The sequence below is a fragment of the Haliaeetus albicilla genome, chromosome 20, assembly GCF_947461875.1.
Source record: "Haliaeetus albicilla chromosome 20, bHalAlb1.1, whole genome shotgun sequence".
NCBI lineage: Eukaryota > Metazoa > Chordata > Aves > Accipitriformes > Accipitridae > Haliaeetus > Haliaeetus albicilla.
Genome location: NC_091502.1, coordinates 15,931,856 through 15,948,226, shown reverse-complemented (window position 1 = coordinate 15,948,226; position 16,371 = coordinate 15,931,856). Strand labels below are relative to the sequence as shown.

Genomic DNA, 16,371 nt, shown 5'->3' with positions numbered 1-16,371 from the left:
AAAGACGTAGACAGCTCACACTTTTTAGGTGAACGAAGAGGAGGTGAGAAACGTGATCTTGCATGTGGTAGATATCAAAAAATGAGTAAAACTAATAACTGGAGCAATTTGCCAGTTTTAGTTTTCAATCAAAATATATGTATCCTTGAAATATTATCAGTAATATGCAAGCCAAAATTTCCCAAACTTACTTTTTAACTTGGTAGCAAATAGCTTAAATGTGGCAAGATGAGAAATCAACCATTCATTTTGATTGCAAAATTTTTAAATAAAAATCATAGAGTCTTGAAAGTTTTCAGAAAATTCAGATGGCAGCAGAAATGAAGACCAGTCAGGAAGGCTCTGAGAGGGCATACGCCATTATGTGGTACAAACCTCATTTATTTCAGAATGGTTTTCCTTTGTAAGAATAAAGTTACACCAAACATAAATGTCATTTTATTATTCTAGAGAAGCCAACAAAAGCGTACAGAGATTTTGTTAAAAGAAAGAAGTAGGGCATGAAAGGGCATTACTTTTCCTAAAAGGGATATATTTGAGATAGATTCCCGAGTACTTTTAAGTTGATGGGTGCATTCCCACCAATATTCCTAGAAGAACAGGGATGAAGAAGGAAAAAGAATAGAGAAGATTTCCTTCAGCTTTGGTAACCAGGGAGATAGGTATAAGATATATCAAATCTCAGAATATTTACGTATCTAACTCACAGTTAAGGTATGGAAATAATACCTCCAGTGTAAGTTACTTGAGAGTAAACCTCAATCTGTTTACTGGGATTTTTCATCTTGGTTTGTAAATCTCGAATCTGTATGCAGTACAAGGGAGAACTGATGGTATTAGCTCACTCTAATAGCATATAAACCATTGCTGAATTTCAACCCCTCAAAATATAAAAGTAGTTCATTTCTTACAATGAATGCTGGAAAAGGGGTACTGAATGACAAATCTAAGGTACAGTTCCTGTGGAAAAAAGCCAAGAGGTGTTCACCATTAAGCAATACACCTGACAGCAGCTGCCTAGCCAATCAGCATATCTGTTACCACTAGAATGGCATAATGAATGCAGGGATTTCTTATGGATAAATCTATGACAAATTAGGTTTCATTCATTTTGCTTCTGAGAGCAACTTGTTAGAAGAATCTAGAGCATTAACAGTATCTTCCCTTTCACCAAGTTGCTCAGCCACAAAAGACTAATAGAAGAGTATGTGTGTACAGCAGGATGTAGGAACAGCTCCGAACTGGACTGAAAACCCTGCATCCTGCATCTTATCTTAGGCTACATCTAATTAGTTTTATATGCAGCACAAAGTACAGGGACAGAATCATAGAATGGGTTGGGTTGGAAGGGACCTTTAAAGATCATCATGGCCAGGGACACCTTCCACCAGACCGGGCTGCTCAAAGCCCCATCCAACCTGGCCTTGAACACTTCCAGGGATGGGGCACCCTCAACCTCTCTGGGCAACCTGTTCCAGTGCCTCACCACCCTCATCATAAAAAATTTCTTCCTTATGTCCATCTATACCTACCCTCTTTCAGTTTAAAACCATTGCCCCTTGTCCTCTCACTGCAGGCCTTGGTAAAAATCTCATCTTCATACGTATAAGCCCCTTCACAATAAGGTTTCCCTGGAGCCTTCTCTTCTCCAGGCTGAACAACCCCAACTCTCTCAGCCTGTCTTCATAGGAAAGGGGCTCCAGCTCCCTGATCATTTTTGTGGCCCTCCTCTAGACCTGCTCGAGCAGGTCCATGTCTTTCTTATGCTGGGGACCCCAGAGCTGAACACAGCTCTCACGTGGGGTCTCACGAGAGCAGAATCACCACCCTCGACCTGATGGCCACGCTTCTTTTTATGCAGCCTGGGATATGGTTGGCTTTCTGGGCTGCAAGTGCACATTGCCAGCTCATGTCCAATTTTTTCAGAATGGACAATACAGTACTTAAACCTTCCTAACTCCTCAAAAATCTACTCCCCTGGCCCCAAAGAACTCTGACTTGGGCTTCATGCAATTCAGGTAAGCTATGCATCATGATTCTGAGTAACTCCTGCTTTCTGTTAAGTTACACTGGAAGAAATCTTGCTTATCTGGCATGGCCACATTAATCCATTCTCTTAATTTTTTAGTTACCTGAAGTTGTGGCCGTTATGTTTGCACAATGTAATTTGATGTTTAAGATCTCAGTAAATTGCCCCAGCTGCTTATTGGAGACAGCACTGTGGGTCCAAGTGCTCATTTAGATGGCTAAGCCAGACTCAGTCTGTATGACGCCTATAATGTGACTCATCACCTACTCTCTAAAGAGAGGAATGACTACTGTGCTGCAAATGTAGTCAGGACTGCAGAATATTTGCTCTGTTGCCTTGCAACAGTCTATACTGATTCCTCAGAGGGGAAATAGATCTTTGCATTTGGGTCCTGTCTGTTGTAACTATCATTCTAAATGGTTGGACTTACTTGCATGTAACGAGCAACAAGGAAGGTAAGATGCAAGTCATACATTCTTGTATAACACAGCCTTACCTTTCCAAATATACCTACTGCAAAACGTCTCAGCATCTCCTACCTTCCCTATGATGCAGCTCAATATAAATAGGTGGAAAAATTATTTCTTAAGTAAACAGGTATCAAGATGTTATTTTTAAGAACAGGAGGAAACTTAAAGTGACCTATGCAGTAAGACTGGAAGGACTAATCTGGTAAAACTTTGGGTTATTATTGACACAGATGTGAAAAAAAGATACACCACAGCACATTCTCAAACAGTAGTTTAAAGGCATATGGATTTAAGTATAACACAGCCTAAAAAGAATATTGAAGACCAAGCAGAGGGAAAGCACATGCAGATAAAGCAGGCCATTCAAATTTTTACAAGATGTCTTTCAAAGATCTGTACGACCACTTAATCAATTTTCTCTTCTTGGAAACTGTCTGCATCATTCATGTAGTCTTCAAGATCATTATATCTCTGCAAATAAAATAAAATCTGTATTATTTTACCAATGTTTAATAAATTAATTACATAAAGACTGCTTTTTCTTTTTCTTCAATACAGTAACAAGCATTCCAGTAACAATTCAGAAGCAACGATACCTGAAAGCTTGCTAAATGCAATTGTACAAGTTGTCTTGAAATAGTTCATAAAGTGTTTCTGAATAATTCAAAGTACTTCAGCGTAAACAGAAGAGTAAAATATTCTTGCTGTGCCTCACGTACATGTTTCCAATCTCTCTGAGTTACAGCTTGAGTTTGTTGTGTCACTGCTTTCAAATGAAACAGGAGCTGGCCCACCACAGCCCAGAGATCATGCAGCTGTCCGAAAGCTTCATCTCGCAAGCTGACACAAACTCTGTGTGAATGCAGCCAGCATACCACTGTTTGAGAGACTGGGTCAGCCGAAGCGGATGAATGGTTAAGCTGAGTTATATTGTTTAAGCCCAGTAATTCAGAACTGATCAATTAAATCAGACATTTTATCTCAGCTTACTTCTATCTACTTGGAAAAGGATAGATCAAATAACTCAGTTGTACCTTCTGAATCCACCCACTGTCTTCCAACTGGCTGAACAGCCGTTCGACTGTGTCTTTGACTGGTTCATCCTCAACACCATCCAACTCAGTAATGGAGCTGCAATCCACGTACAACTTGTATTTGAAGTGCTTCAAATTATGATAAACTCTTGTACGATTTGCACACACCACGCCAACCTTCAAAACCTAGGCCAAAGTGAACAAATCATTCTCTCCGATAGCACTGTGATTATCTTGACAATATAAAGAATGGCTAAGTCAGTCTAGTAAGACTTTATCAGTCTAGGAAGATTTTTTTAAAAATGAAATAAACAGAATGACACATTACATGCATAAAATGAGTGCAAAACGATGTAGTTTTCACAGCCACAGCAGAACAATTTTTGAGCAAGCAGGCAGCCAGCAAGCCTATGCAATGGCAGCTTATCAGTACTGTTTTCTTGCAAACGCAACCATGTTTATAATTGGTAGTATCTTTCCTATCTCCTAGTGGAACTTTGTTACAAAATCACTAACATTTTAGACAACCATCATATTGTGAAAGCTGAGGAAGAGAAATTATTTGATTACTTTTGCTTAATATACAGTACTTCCTAGGGACATGAAATACCAGTTCTAGCATTTTGTAGACTGAATAATAATCAATATTTCTTCAAGAAATACAATGAATCCAAGTAGACATATGCCTAGAATCATATATTTAGTAAATATATAGAGAGATTGGATTTCATAAAAATAAAATCTGAAAACCTAGGTTTTATACAGTGCAAACTGTATGATCTGCAACTGTCTGGGAGGTATAGCTAGGCCATAATGCCTCTGCATCTCCCAGTTATTACCAGTTTTACTTCTATAATTTCCATGCAGAAAAGACAGAGCTGTCTTATTTAACAGTTTTCTTTACAGCAGTATTTATAGATAAACAAAGGATAAATACACATGTAAATACATAATCAGAGCATGGATTAGAGTAGATTGATTATCATCTATCAGCTCTAACATTAAATACAGGCAAGTATTTGCACATACCTTAAACTCACATTTTATGCAAAGATGTTATGCAGTGAAGGTGTTTACCTGAATATACTGAGTAATATATGGGTTATAAGAACCTCTGGCAATCCCAAATCTTCACTAGAGTGTATGAAATTGAAGGTGTGGGGAGGGAGAAAGAGTCAAAAGTTCATCTGCATTTAAGGACATCCTGCATTTCACAAGAGTAAGTTTTGTTCCATTTCTACAAGACAAATAGTTCAAGTACATAGAATGCCAAATCAGAAGAGGAATCTATCCCTGTAAATGACCCATAGGTGCACTGATTACTACTCCAGCCCATGGAGACAAAGCCTGTCAGGTAAGAAATCTTCATCTCACCGGTTTTTGGAGGTCAGGTTTTCTACACTTAAAAGCAACATCATTAATTGGAAGAGCAACTGACGTAATCTACCTGGACTTGTGCAAAGCATTTGACACCGTCCTGCACAACATCCTTGTCTATAAACTGGAGAGACATGGATTTGATGGATGGACCACTCGGTGCATAAGGAATTGGCTGGATGATCACACTCAAAGAGTTGCGGTCAACAGATTGATGTCCAAGTGGAGACCAGTGACAAGTGGCATTCCTCAGGGGTCAGCACTGGGACCAGCGCTGTCTAACATCTTTGTCGGCAACATGGACAGTGGGATTGAGTGCACCCTCAGCAAGTTTGCTGATGACACCAAGGTGTGTGGTGCAGTTGACACACTGGAGGGAAGGGATGCCATCCAGAGGGACGTTGACAGGCTTGAGAGGTGGGCCCATGCAAACCTCATGAAGCTCAACAAGGCCAAGTGCAAGGCTCTGCACATGGGTCGGGGCAATCCCAAGCACAAATACAGGTGATGAGTGGATTGAGACCAGCCCTGAGGAGAAGAACTTGGGGGTAATAGTGGATGAAAAACTGAATATGAGCCAGCAATGTGAGCTCACAACCCAGAAAGCCAGTTGCATTCTGGGCTGCATCAAAAGAAGTGGGGCTAGCAAGTTGAAGGAGGCGATTTTCCCCCTCTGTTCTGCTCTTCTGAGACTCCACTTGGAGTACTGTGTTCAGCTCTGGGGCTCCCAACATATGGACGCAGACCTGCTTGAGCAGGTCCAGAGGAGGACCACGAAGATGATCAGAGGGGTGGAGCAACTCCCCTGTGAAGACAGGCTGAGAGAGTTGGGGTTGTTCAGCCTCCAGAACAGAAGGCTCTGGGGTCACCTTATAGCGGCATTCCAGTACTTAAAAGGGGCCTACAGGAAAGATGGGGAGGGACTCCTTATCGGGGAGTGTAGTGATAGGACAAGGGGCAATGGTTTTAAACTGAAAGAGGGTAGATTTAGATTAGATATTAGAAAGAAATTCTTTACTGTGAGCGTGGTGAGGCACTGGAACAGGTTGCCCAGAGAAGCTGTGGATGCCCCATTCCTGGCAGTGTTCAAGGCCAGGTTGGATGGGGCTTTGAGCAACCTGGTCTAGTGGAAGGTGTCCCTGTGCATGGCAAGGGGGTTTGAACTACCTGATCTTTAAGGTCCCTTCCAACCCAAACCATTCTATGATTCTCATACATGCGTAAAGAAATTCAGCTCCTGATACATACAGGAGAAAGTGATTTAGTTTTACTTAAAAAAAAACAAACCAACCCATCAACTTATCCTTCAAGGGCAGCATTGTTTTGGACAGATGTCTTGTCACACCTTCACAAGTAACAAGCAGGTAAATGGCTAAAGGTCAAAGTTCTTTGCATCAGTAATGCAAACTGCAATTGTATTGCTATTTCAGATTACACACACACATATATATATCAGAAAACCCAACCATGTTATATATTGCAAAATGATCTCTCCTGAGCCGCAGCAGTGATAGCCTTTATTGCTGCCATCAGTGATAATCTGAATACTCTTTTAAATTATGAGAAGTTTAAGTTTTGATCAATGCTTACAACCCATGTTTTCAGGAAGCTTTTCCGAATGCATGACCAAACGTTTGCATCTGTGAGCAGTTCCCCAAAACACCTCACCTACATATACAACCTAGCCTTAGCAGTATCTACTGACAATGACAGTAACAGAAAAGCATATTTATATTTATAATGATTATATAAGCTAAATCTATATTTATATGTATTATTTATATATTTTCTTAAATACATGAATGAACTTTATTTCTTAAATATATTAACCAGCAGCTCAACTGATACAAGCAGGCATAATACCACTGAAGTCAAAAGACACTCACTTAAAAGAACTTTTGATCTTACCTACAGTAGGTGGTTATTAACTAAAATTTTAACCATCTTGAGATTAAAAATTCCTATTACTATATTGCAATTCTCTACTGATCATGTACATGTACCTATATGCAGCTCATCTTCTACTCTCCCCAAAACTGAAAAGCTAAGGCTTATGTTTGGTGCTATAGGTGCTTCTGAAGTCCAAGACCTACCAACTAACGCATAACCCTGATTCATTCAAATTTCCAGAAGTACCATTTCAAATACTGAAACATTCAAGAACTGAGCTGCGGTGTTTCATAGAACATTTCATAACTTTTCAAGTACCCCAAGCAATGAGGTGTGGCATATGGAACATTATGTGATGTAAAATAGGAGATACCATCTTGCATCAAACTGATGGCCCAGTTCTTCCCCTGCAACAACAGCTAACAGGAGATATTTAGGAATTTAGTACAAGATGCAAGACGAACACCAGAATGATTATAACATTACCATACAGCTTTTAGCAGTCAACAGTCAAGACAGTCTGTATCATCCCAACTATCATGTTCCATAGTGTGGGAGAAGCTTCCCCAAGAACCTGTCTAAACCCTTTCGGGACCCACTAACACATTTTGCTTCCAAAGTATCTTGTGGCAATGAGTTTCACAGTTCATTTATGTGCGAGGTGTAAAGTATTTCTATGCTGGAGAAATGCCAGAGGCAAATAGCTAAATATCCTATAATGTAATTAAGTATTGTGTTTTTAAAGCAAGAAAGATTGTCTAAAAATACAATACTATTTCGGAACGCAGCTTTGGAAAGAATCTCAGTACTGTACTTCTAATTTTTTCCTCTCACAGTTCTCAGTGACTCTGTCCTAATGCTTAACTTATCTACTCAAGCTGGTCATATCAGCCAAAGTTGTGTTAAATCACTTTGTATGGAATGCAGGAGCATAGCCTGACAACAGCACAACATGTAGTGACTGAACCCATGTCCTCTAAGCATGATTATAAACGGAAGTAGAACACCAAAACTGAGAGCAGAAAACAGTTCATAATCCAGGTGACACAGGAGCAAAGAAGTGTGGGGGGCATCCATATCTCTAAACCATTCGATTCTCCCTGACCATGGAGGAATGAGAATTGGCAGCTACACACAGAACAATCACTGCAAGCCTAAGCAAAAATGGAACAGCTGTTTCTCTTCTCTTTCTACTGGCAAAGCAGAATACTTCAGAGATGAGAGAAAAGGAAAGTTTTATGCAGAAGAAGAGGGTTGGAGGTCTGTTTTTGTTCTCTCCACATCCACTTTTCTCGGGTATTTTCAAATAAAACTTTAGAAAATAGTCCAACTACGTGTTTCCATTCAAGCTGATCTGCCAGTGCTGAACTGCCTTCCCTTTCAGTCAATTAACTTCTTGAAGTGCCAGTTTTATGTAGCTCTGTGTGCCTTTCTTCTTTTTTCTCAATTGGCAGTACAAGTTGATCAGTGTGTTACCAGCAGAACTTCAAAGACTACTTGAGAACTGTACCTTTAGCAGTCTAAATTACAGATGACCATAAGAACACAAATGTTGCATTACAAAGGCACTATCAAAAATTACTGGAAAGTGCTCAGTAACTCTCTCTCCTGGGTCTGTTCTATAGCCCCTGAGCTATATTGAGCATGCACATGCCAGGCATCTCACCAGATGCTGGGGTATACAGGGTAAAAAAAAGCTCTCATTTTCTACCGTTAAGCTGAAGAGGACAACAGTGAACTAGCAAGTTCGTTCAATATTCAGTAGGATAGTCCAAGTTTTTTCCAAAGTGAAAAAATAGCCAAAGCTTTATGTAGGACAATGTTTGGACAGCAGTGAGGGAATTGCTACTGTTATTTCCACAGTGAAGTTGGAAGTTGAGTAAAGATTAAATTCTTGTGCTAGTTCACTTATTATTTCTGGTTAGGTAAGGTACACACTTGCCATGAAAAACTGAAAATTTTTAATTAGTGATCTACATTTAGGGACTTGTATCTAATGAAGAATAATGACTGTACGATGGACTGCAGTATCAGTGTTAGTATGACTGCCAAGGACTTACTGATTTAGTGCAATAAACAAGGGGAAAAGCCTTGCTGGAAAAGCCTAGCTCTCCTGACTATCATGCACACACAGACTTACCAAAACAGAGTATTAACAACTGCTGCTCAGAAGGGTCTGTAATCTATTTAAGAAAAACTGTGGCACAGATTTTCCTAGATTCTGCATTATACACAGAGCCCAGTATGATGACATAATGATAATCACACTGACACCACTCAAATCTCTAAGTTAGAATATTTGCAAAGATCCAAACAATACGGGCTTGCTCTTCAGTAAGGTGTACTTCCAGTTTGATGGGCTTCACTTTATTTTCATATAAGTAATCCTATTATACCGCATTTCAAAATATGTTGTAAATACAACTTGTTCTGACACTTTTTTCTTTTCAGCAAATACTGTGAGGAACTTCAGCTGTATTCAGAAATTCTTTTACAGTCACAAAGAAAAGGAATATACCTTCTACACCTCCTGAAAGGGAAGAAAGGCAGAACTTGGGTATCAGCTTGGTACACAACTGTAGCAATATTTTATTCTTGACAAATCGCGTGCTTTGAGTTTATCATAAGAGGTCAGGAATTACATTACTTAAGAAGGTCATATGCATACCTAATCATAACAATTACTGGTAGCTGTAAATTTGAAGGGAAGATCCCCAAATATTAGGAACACCCAGGTTCTTAAGAGTAAAGGTCTTCAAAAGTCTCAGCTGTGAAATATAACAAAATTGATTGCTCAAGTCATCCAAAACAACTGCCTGGTGAAACATTATGTAACAACATGAAAGATGTGTTTCATTCCAAAAATACAATTTAATCCAAAATGTCCCAGTAGAGACAACCGAGTGAGAAAAAGATGCAAGGCTACCTAAATGGGAATGTTTTCTAGTTGGACAAGTAGTTCTGATAATGCAGTAATGAGAAAAAGGTCTAATAAAATGTACTGAAGTAGTTAGGAACAAGTCTTCTCAAAAGGAGATCAGCAATTTCAAGTGTCAATGCAACTGAGATGTCAAGATACTTTGTCCTGAGTGAATAGCTACATGGGAAATAGCAGATGTGAAAAAATCTGAAGAATGAAGCAGTAAATTCTGACTAGGCTGCACTTGGACTATTAGGATGACAGTGGCACTATTTCACTCAATGTTCTGATCTAGAGCAAACAGGAACTGCTGGAGTGCACATGGATGCTCCAAAAACTAGAGGCATAGTAGGCACAGAATTAGCAAACCTAGTGACCCAATGTAGAACAAACCTTACTGGCAACAAAATAGAAAACACAATCATTCAATGGAGATGATTGTCCATTACACAGAAAGTTACTTTTATAATGTTTCTGAAAGCTAATCAATGCAAGATTCCTGCTGGGAAAGTCTTAAGGGCATTATAGGCACACACAAAGGTAAAGGGCTTTCAAGTGATCCAACTTCAGTGAAAAGGCATTCTGATATTTAGAATATATGTAAATGAGGCAAATGTCATTTTGATTTAAAGCCGCAGACTCCTGGCATATGGAGGTAGGATCTATTAAAGATTAAAAAACCCCAACCAGCATAGTATTTCTCAGGTACTTGGTGAAAACCAGGAATGCCAGGCATGTTCAGAGCATCACTCAGTCACATAATTTCTTTACCACAGGTTTTCCTTTCTTTAAGATATGCAGTTGCTTTAGGATTTTCAATCTTCTATTATATGTTCTCTGACAAAGCAAAAAGCTACTTCAGAAATAACCGATTGAGCGCTCATATTAGAACTTCGGTTAGTATGTGAATCTTAATGTGTGCTGTCAGCCTCTCTGAAACACAGTTTCAGACTGCCTCCCCATGCACCACCAAAGACAAGCATGCCGAGTAGGATGTGTAGGATGCCATGTACCTAGAATTTCCTTCTTGCCCTGGATGAAACTCAGACTGTAGAGATTTGAAGCAGAGGAAAAATTGAGGCAAATGTCAATTTTGACTCGAGGGCAAAAGTTATCAATAAACCATACTGTATGTCTTAGAGCCCTTTCTCTTTATCATGAAGTCCAGCTCATGGTTGGGTATACTTACTAGCCCTTACCGCAGTGCAAGTACATGTGCTGCATCAGGTACTAATATTAAGTGGCAAAAGTAGGGAGGAAACAGTACACTGATCGTTGTGATGCAGGCAAAAACAAAAGTCATGGAAAATAAGATTTATTTTCTTGATAAAAGTTAGGTTTATTTGAGGATACTTTTCATTACCTCTTTCCCAACATATAACAAAGTATGAAGGTGGGTAGAGGGGAAGGTGGAGAGGAATGCCTTTACTCATCCTTTCCAGTTTCATAGGAACTTCCTTCATAATTCCTAGCTAAATCCAAGACTATACTACTCCAAACTGCAAAATGGTCCTCACATTTTAAAAATTAATAGGGTTTAGACATGGAAGTACAGTAGCTTAACTCTTGCCTCTAGCATTATAGACATTAGATGTCTTGATAGGATTTCTATTCTTTATATGATTTTCTGTAACACCAGACAAAGCTTAAAAGTAATTATATAGGGTGCTTGTTTGAAGTTACCTGCTTGTCATCTGACATGAAGTCATCTGCTTCCAAAGTTCTACTATTGTAAAGCCTTCCAGAGAGCAGCACATTAAACTTACAATACCGATTCAATCCACAGGCCTGACAAGACATATTTTTTGGATTTTTCAAGATTATGCGAATGTCTGGGTAACAATCCACACGCTCCTGAAAAAGAGATTTCAAATAACATTAAAGAATCTCTTAAACTGAAGGATGCCTCAAATAGGCTGCTGAGTACTCTGTACTCACACAAAATTAGTGCAAGAGAAACCAAAGAGATTCAAATCTGAAGTCTTTCACCATTCAATTGCAAACATAAACCTTCTCAAACATTTTCCAACACTTCACTCAGCTCTAGTTCATTAACTCTTTCTTTTGGCTTCAGACCTAAAGAATGGATCCTGCATCCTGGCACTTATTTTTCTTGTATCTCTCTCTCTTTTTTTTTTTTTTTTTTGGAAGGGGTCGGGGGTGTAACTATATCAGTTGGTCTGCTTCAAATAAATACACTGTATCTCTCCCCCAGCCGTACTCCATTATTACAGTGATTATTAGATCACCACACCTATCACACTAACACTATTCTAGTAATTCACATACAGTGACTAGATTACTGTATATTGACTTCATTTTTTTTGAAGTAGTAGAAGGTTCATTATGAACATACTGGTTTATCTTTTTGTGGGAGAAGGAAGAAATTTTGTTACAACATTTAGCAAGTCACAAAAAATCCTCAAAAAGTCATCTGCTGAAGATAGCAGGAAAACTATTCAGGTAACTGAGAACAGATTCTCTTCTGTTACCTGAATGTTTATCTGGTTACAAACACATAAAATACTTCCGATATTTGTAAGTATCAAAACAAGTTACATAAGTTAAAAAACAAAGGGTTTCTATTAAAAAACTATATATAATCATAGCGATTATTGTACCTTTACAGAGAATTACGGTATTAAAAAAAATGTCAGCAATAATATGATTTGGAGCCCACTTCACTATTTGAAGTAGAAGCTACATACCTTGTATCGATCTTTCCAGCGACTTCTAGAGATTAAATTCTCAAGACGAGGCTGAATGAAGCGGTCATCCAAATAATGAAGTGAGAGCAACATATCTTGTGCATACTTCTTTTGTCTTGTTCCTTCTGTTCAGTGAGAGTCATTACTAATTTGCTGACCACCCTATGTTATACAAGTTTCTTCAAATAAAATTTTCAAGGACATTATGCTTCTGCATACTAAGAACTATGAATGATTTAATAAATTATTACTAAATACATTTGCTACTGATATCCATAAAAGTGATCCATGCATCTTTGATAAACTGATATATTTAATTATTTTAAAAGTCTGTATCACAAGAGGTACATGAATAAATTCTACAGTCAAGGCTAATGTGAAAAGCTGTCACCCCAAACAGAGACCCATGCGCTCAATCCCATTTAAAGAATGGAAAAGGAGGGGGGCAGGTATCTTGCTTTTTGTACACCTTATGTAAGCTGTTCATAATGTATAAGGGTGGAGGTTGCAATCCATGAAAACAAACTGCTCTGAGCTGCTTCCCAGCAGAAATTTTGACAACTCTCTTTGTCACTTATAAAGAACATGTAGCAACTGACCTTTAAACTTCAGCAGCACAGTCAGATGCCTTCAGTTAGGCAGCATAAGTACTTCCAAATACTTACTCAAGCAAAAATAAACAAGTATGAGGATGAGTAAAACTACCACTCTTCCACAACTGTCTCCCAAATATGTGCCGCACTTCAGGAATTAAACAGGACTTTCATAGGTGCAGGCCAATTCATACTGTCTCGAGTTTCAGCATGTACAGACATACAAATTAATTCAGCTACCTTCCCTAGTCTTTTAGCAACACTGTTATCAAAGAAACAGAATGAAGAAAGACTACTGGCTATCTAGCTTTCTATATAAAACCAGTTAATTGTTATTATCATTATAGCCACCATAATTACAATTAATTGTTTTTCCATGTGCACTTTACACATACAAATTTTCAGTAATACAGCTATACTGAAAGCTCAAAGAGGCTGTGCTAGACCATAAAAAAATCCCTCACAAGAAAAAGCAAGTCTGAACTCTTAATACTACAGTAGCTTCTCATGATTCAAACTAATTAACAGATTCACTTCCACCAACTCAGAAAAATCCATTCTGTGTTATAAAAATATATCTTTGTAATGCTAGGCTATGTTCATACTGTACAATGTTCTTCAGAAAGATAGAATACAACCTCCAACTCACCCACATAGCTGATCTACTTGCAGCACCTTGGCATTAGTTGTTAGTTTTGTAGAGCAGATACAATTTGAAATAGAAGGAAGCTATTACCACATAAATCTGACAAAGTTTACTTACTATTTTCATAAGCTTGTTTTCACTTGGTAAAACAAAACAACGCTAACAACTGGAAGAACTAGCAGTGGTAGATGAAAGACATTTTTAGCTCCAAGAATACACAGCTTTATTCTGAAGTGTGTGCTGTACTTCAGTTTCTCCATTCCCTCTTAGGTTCCTGATGACACCAAAACTTCCTCTCTTTGGCACTTTGCTGACTCATTCCACAACCTCACACAGACAGTGTTCTCATTAATCCCACCTTTACAGTGCTTCTGAAACTACATGTGAGGTTGCCATTGAGCCCCACTAGGCCAAATGCCAAAAACCACTTCCTCAGCAAGAACAAGACAAGAAGTACTGACTGCAGCTGAAATTTATTTATCTGAAAGCACAAATGTTAAAAAAAAGGAAAAGAACAAAAAATCAGATACAGAGTAACCTCCACAACTATAATTGTTATCTACCAAATTCCTCAGAAAAAGCTATGAAGCACGCAACATTTTGACAAATCAGCTGACCTTGCTATGTTTTCATTGAGATACCTACTTTGAAATTAATTTCGCTTTCATGCTGGAACTGTTAGTACTGATCAGTAACATAGAAACACTTCCTTACATCTCAGAATGCCTTCTAGGCTTAAAAGAATTAAGTCTACACATTTTTCCAAGATTACTCTATCCTTTTCAGGTAGATTCCCCCCACCCCGAGGTACAGAGCAGCAAAACAAAGAACAGATCTCAGGACTCACAGTCCTATACTCTAATCAGGAGACACATCCTTCTCTAGAATAAATGTCTTTGCAGAATTTTGAATGTACTATTATATTATTTAATGCAATTTACTTACCATATAATGAGCTCAGAAAAGTGTCGTCAATTGCATTTATGAGGAAAGCCTTTACTATTCTTCTGAAGTGTACATAATGATCACAGCGAGATACTGGGAAGAAAGCAATATAACCAGAATTTACAAAAAAAAAAAAAAAAAAAAAAAAAAAAGAAAAATATGTAAGCAATGTTAGAAGTCCTTTGAGAAGATTTTTTCTTCCATTATTGTAAATTTAGAATTTTAAAGTAATTTAAATACGGATTTTAAAATAATTTCAATGTACACCATCCACACCCTTAAGACCCTGCCTTTAAATAGTGCTTCTTATCTCAGTGATCTTAATGAAATTTAGCATCCTAAAGTCACACATCCTTTCAGCAATAAGAGCCAACAGTAAGAGCTATAAACACTAAAAGAAGAGAATAATTTGTTCTATGAGTAGCAGGAAATAATGCAAACCAGAGAAGGCCAGGCTTATGGGGTGGGGTTTTTTCCCTTTGTTTTTTCTTTTTTCTAACTTACTTTCAACTACATACAATTCTGCTCAGGTCTTTACTGGGGAAGAAATACCACAAATGCTTGTGACTAGCTACACTAGCACCAACTATCCAGTCAGCACACACCTGCTTCTGAGCAACAAAATACAGAAGATAACTAGCATAAAGTTCTGTTTCAAATCTCTCTGCTCCTGTTGCCAGTTTTCATAAAAGGTCAACTTGAAGTTTTCTCACTCTGTGCAGTTTGGCTGAAATTGACCAACAAATTCAGAAAACCCTATAGACCTGTGCACCCAAGTCACACTGCCATGGAATAAAAATACATTAAAAAAAAATAAAAAATCCCAAGCTCCCAACCCCCCAAACTCATGGTAAGAATTTTACATCATTCTCCAGAATAGAATTTGGCCAGAATTAACATAGCTGCTCTTAGCATGTATCACAAGATGGAGGATGATGCTTTTAGGTCTTCACAGGAATGACTGCATCATAGGTAGCTTACTTCATCCTAAATCAGACCAACTTAAAAAAAACATCTGTGCAATAGGGTTTCCCTTCCTTTCCCCCAGATTATACCCTCCCTTTAATAAGATACAGAAAGACTGTAAAAGTTTACTATGGAAATCGGAGTACTTCCACAATAAATTGAAGTCTTTTAGGAATCTGCTTTTAAACTATCATACCCTATGACATAGTATTTTTATTTGCAGTCCATTAATATTTATTACAGCACTACAAGCAAGTTATACATATAGAATTGTCACTAATTTTGATCTTACAGTGTGGGACGTAGTATGCCAGGAACTCGCTATTTGATGTATTTAGTTCCTTCTGTTGTGCCTGGTTTTCACTCTTTATGTGCTCTGTGCTGTCATCATCATCTTCCTCTTCCTCTACTATAAAATCTTTCATGCTGTCACTGTCAGTTTCACTACCTTCTGTTGGTGTAAGGGGCAAGTGACAGAGGGGCTCCTCTTCTGTTTCTGCTTCATCATCAGAATCCTAATTAAATTTTAAAAAGTATTTCAAACACAAGAATTTTCAGTATTTGCACTGATGAAATACTACACATACTGGATAAGATTTTTGACCTTCTAATAACACCATTTGTTCAATTAACAAGAAATAATGTTTCCAAAAAATACATCATTCTGTACTAGATGACAATTACTTTCAGCTTTAAATCAGCCATCTCCATTTACCTCCCTTCACTCTATTTGTAGGAATTAAGCTAACATGAGATCTCCGAGTTACTTCAGCAGGTATTTTGCTTCTTGATA

At 38.1% G+C, this 16,371-nt stretch overlaps 1 protein-coding gene across 6 annotated transcripts in view; it reads right to left on the bottom strand.

The window, feature by feature from the left end:
• Window positions 1-360: 360 nt before the first annotated feature.
• Window positions 361-16,371, bottom strand: part of CCDC82 (coiled-coil domain containing 82) — a 30,010-nt gene continuing 13,999 nt past the window's right edge. For 5 of the 6 annotated variants that reach the window (XM_069808336.1, XM_069808338.1, XM_069808337.1 and 2 more), the window contains exons 3-8: window positions 15,871-16,093; window positions 14,613-14,705; window positions 12,429-12,553; window positions 11,404-11,574; window positions 3,534-3,719; window positions 361-2,970 (exon numbers count right to left, since the gene is read on the bottom strand). In XM_069808336.1, the coding sequence (XP_069664437.1) occupies window positions 2,905-2,970; window positions 3,534-3,719; window positions 11,404-11,574; window positions 12,429-12,553; window positions 14,613-14,705; window positions 15,871-16,093 (864 nt within the window). In that variant the 3' untranslated portion in view covers window positions 361-2,904. Of the gene's footprint in view, window positions 2,971-3,533; window positions 3,720-9,354; window positions 9,569-11,403; window positions 11,575-12,428; window positions 12,554-14,612; window positions 14,706-15,870; window positions 16,094-16,371 lie in introns of those variants that run through there. The other variant, XM_069808340.1, reaches the window with a different exon arrangement.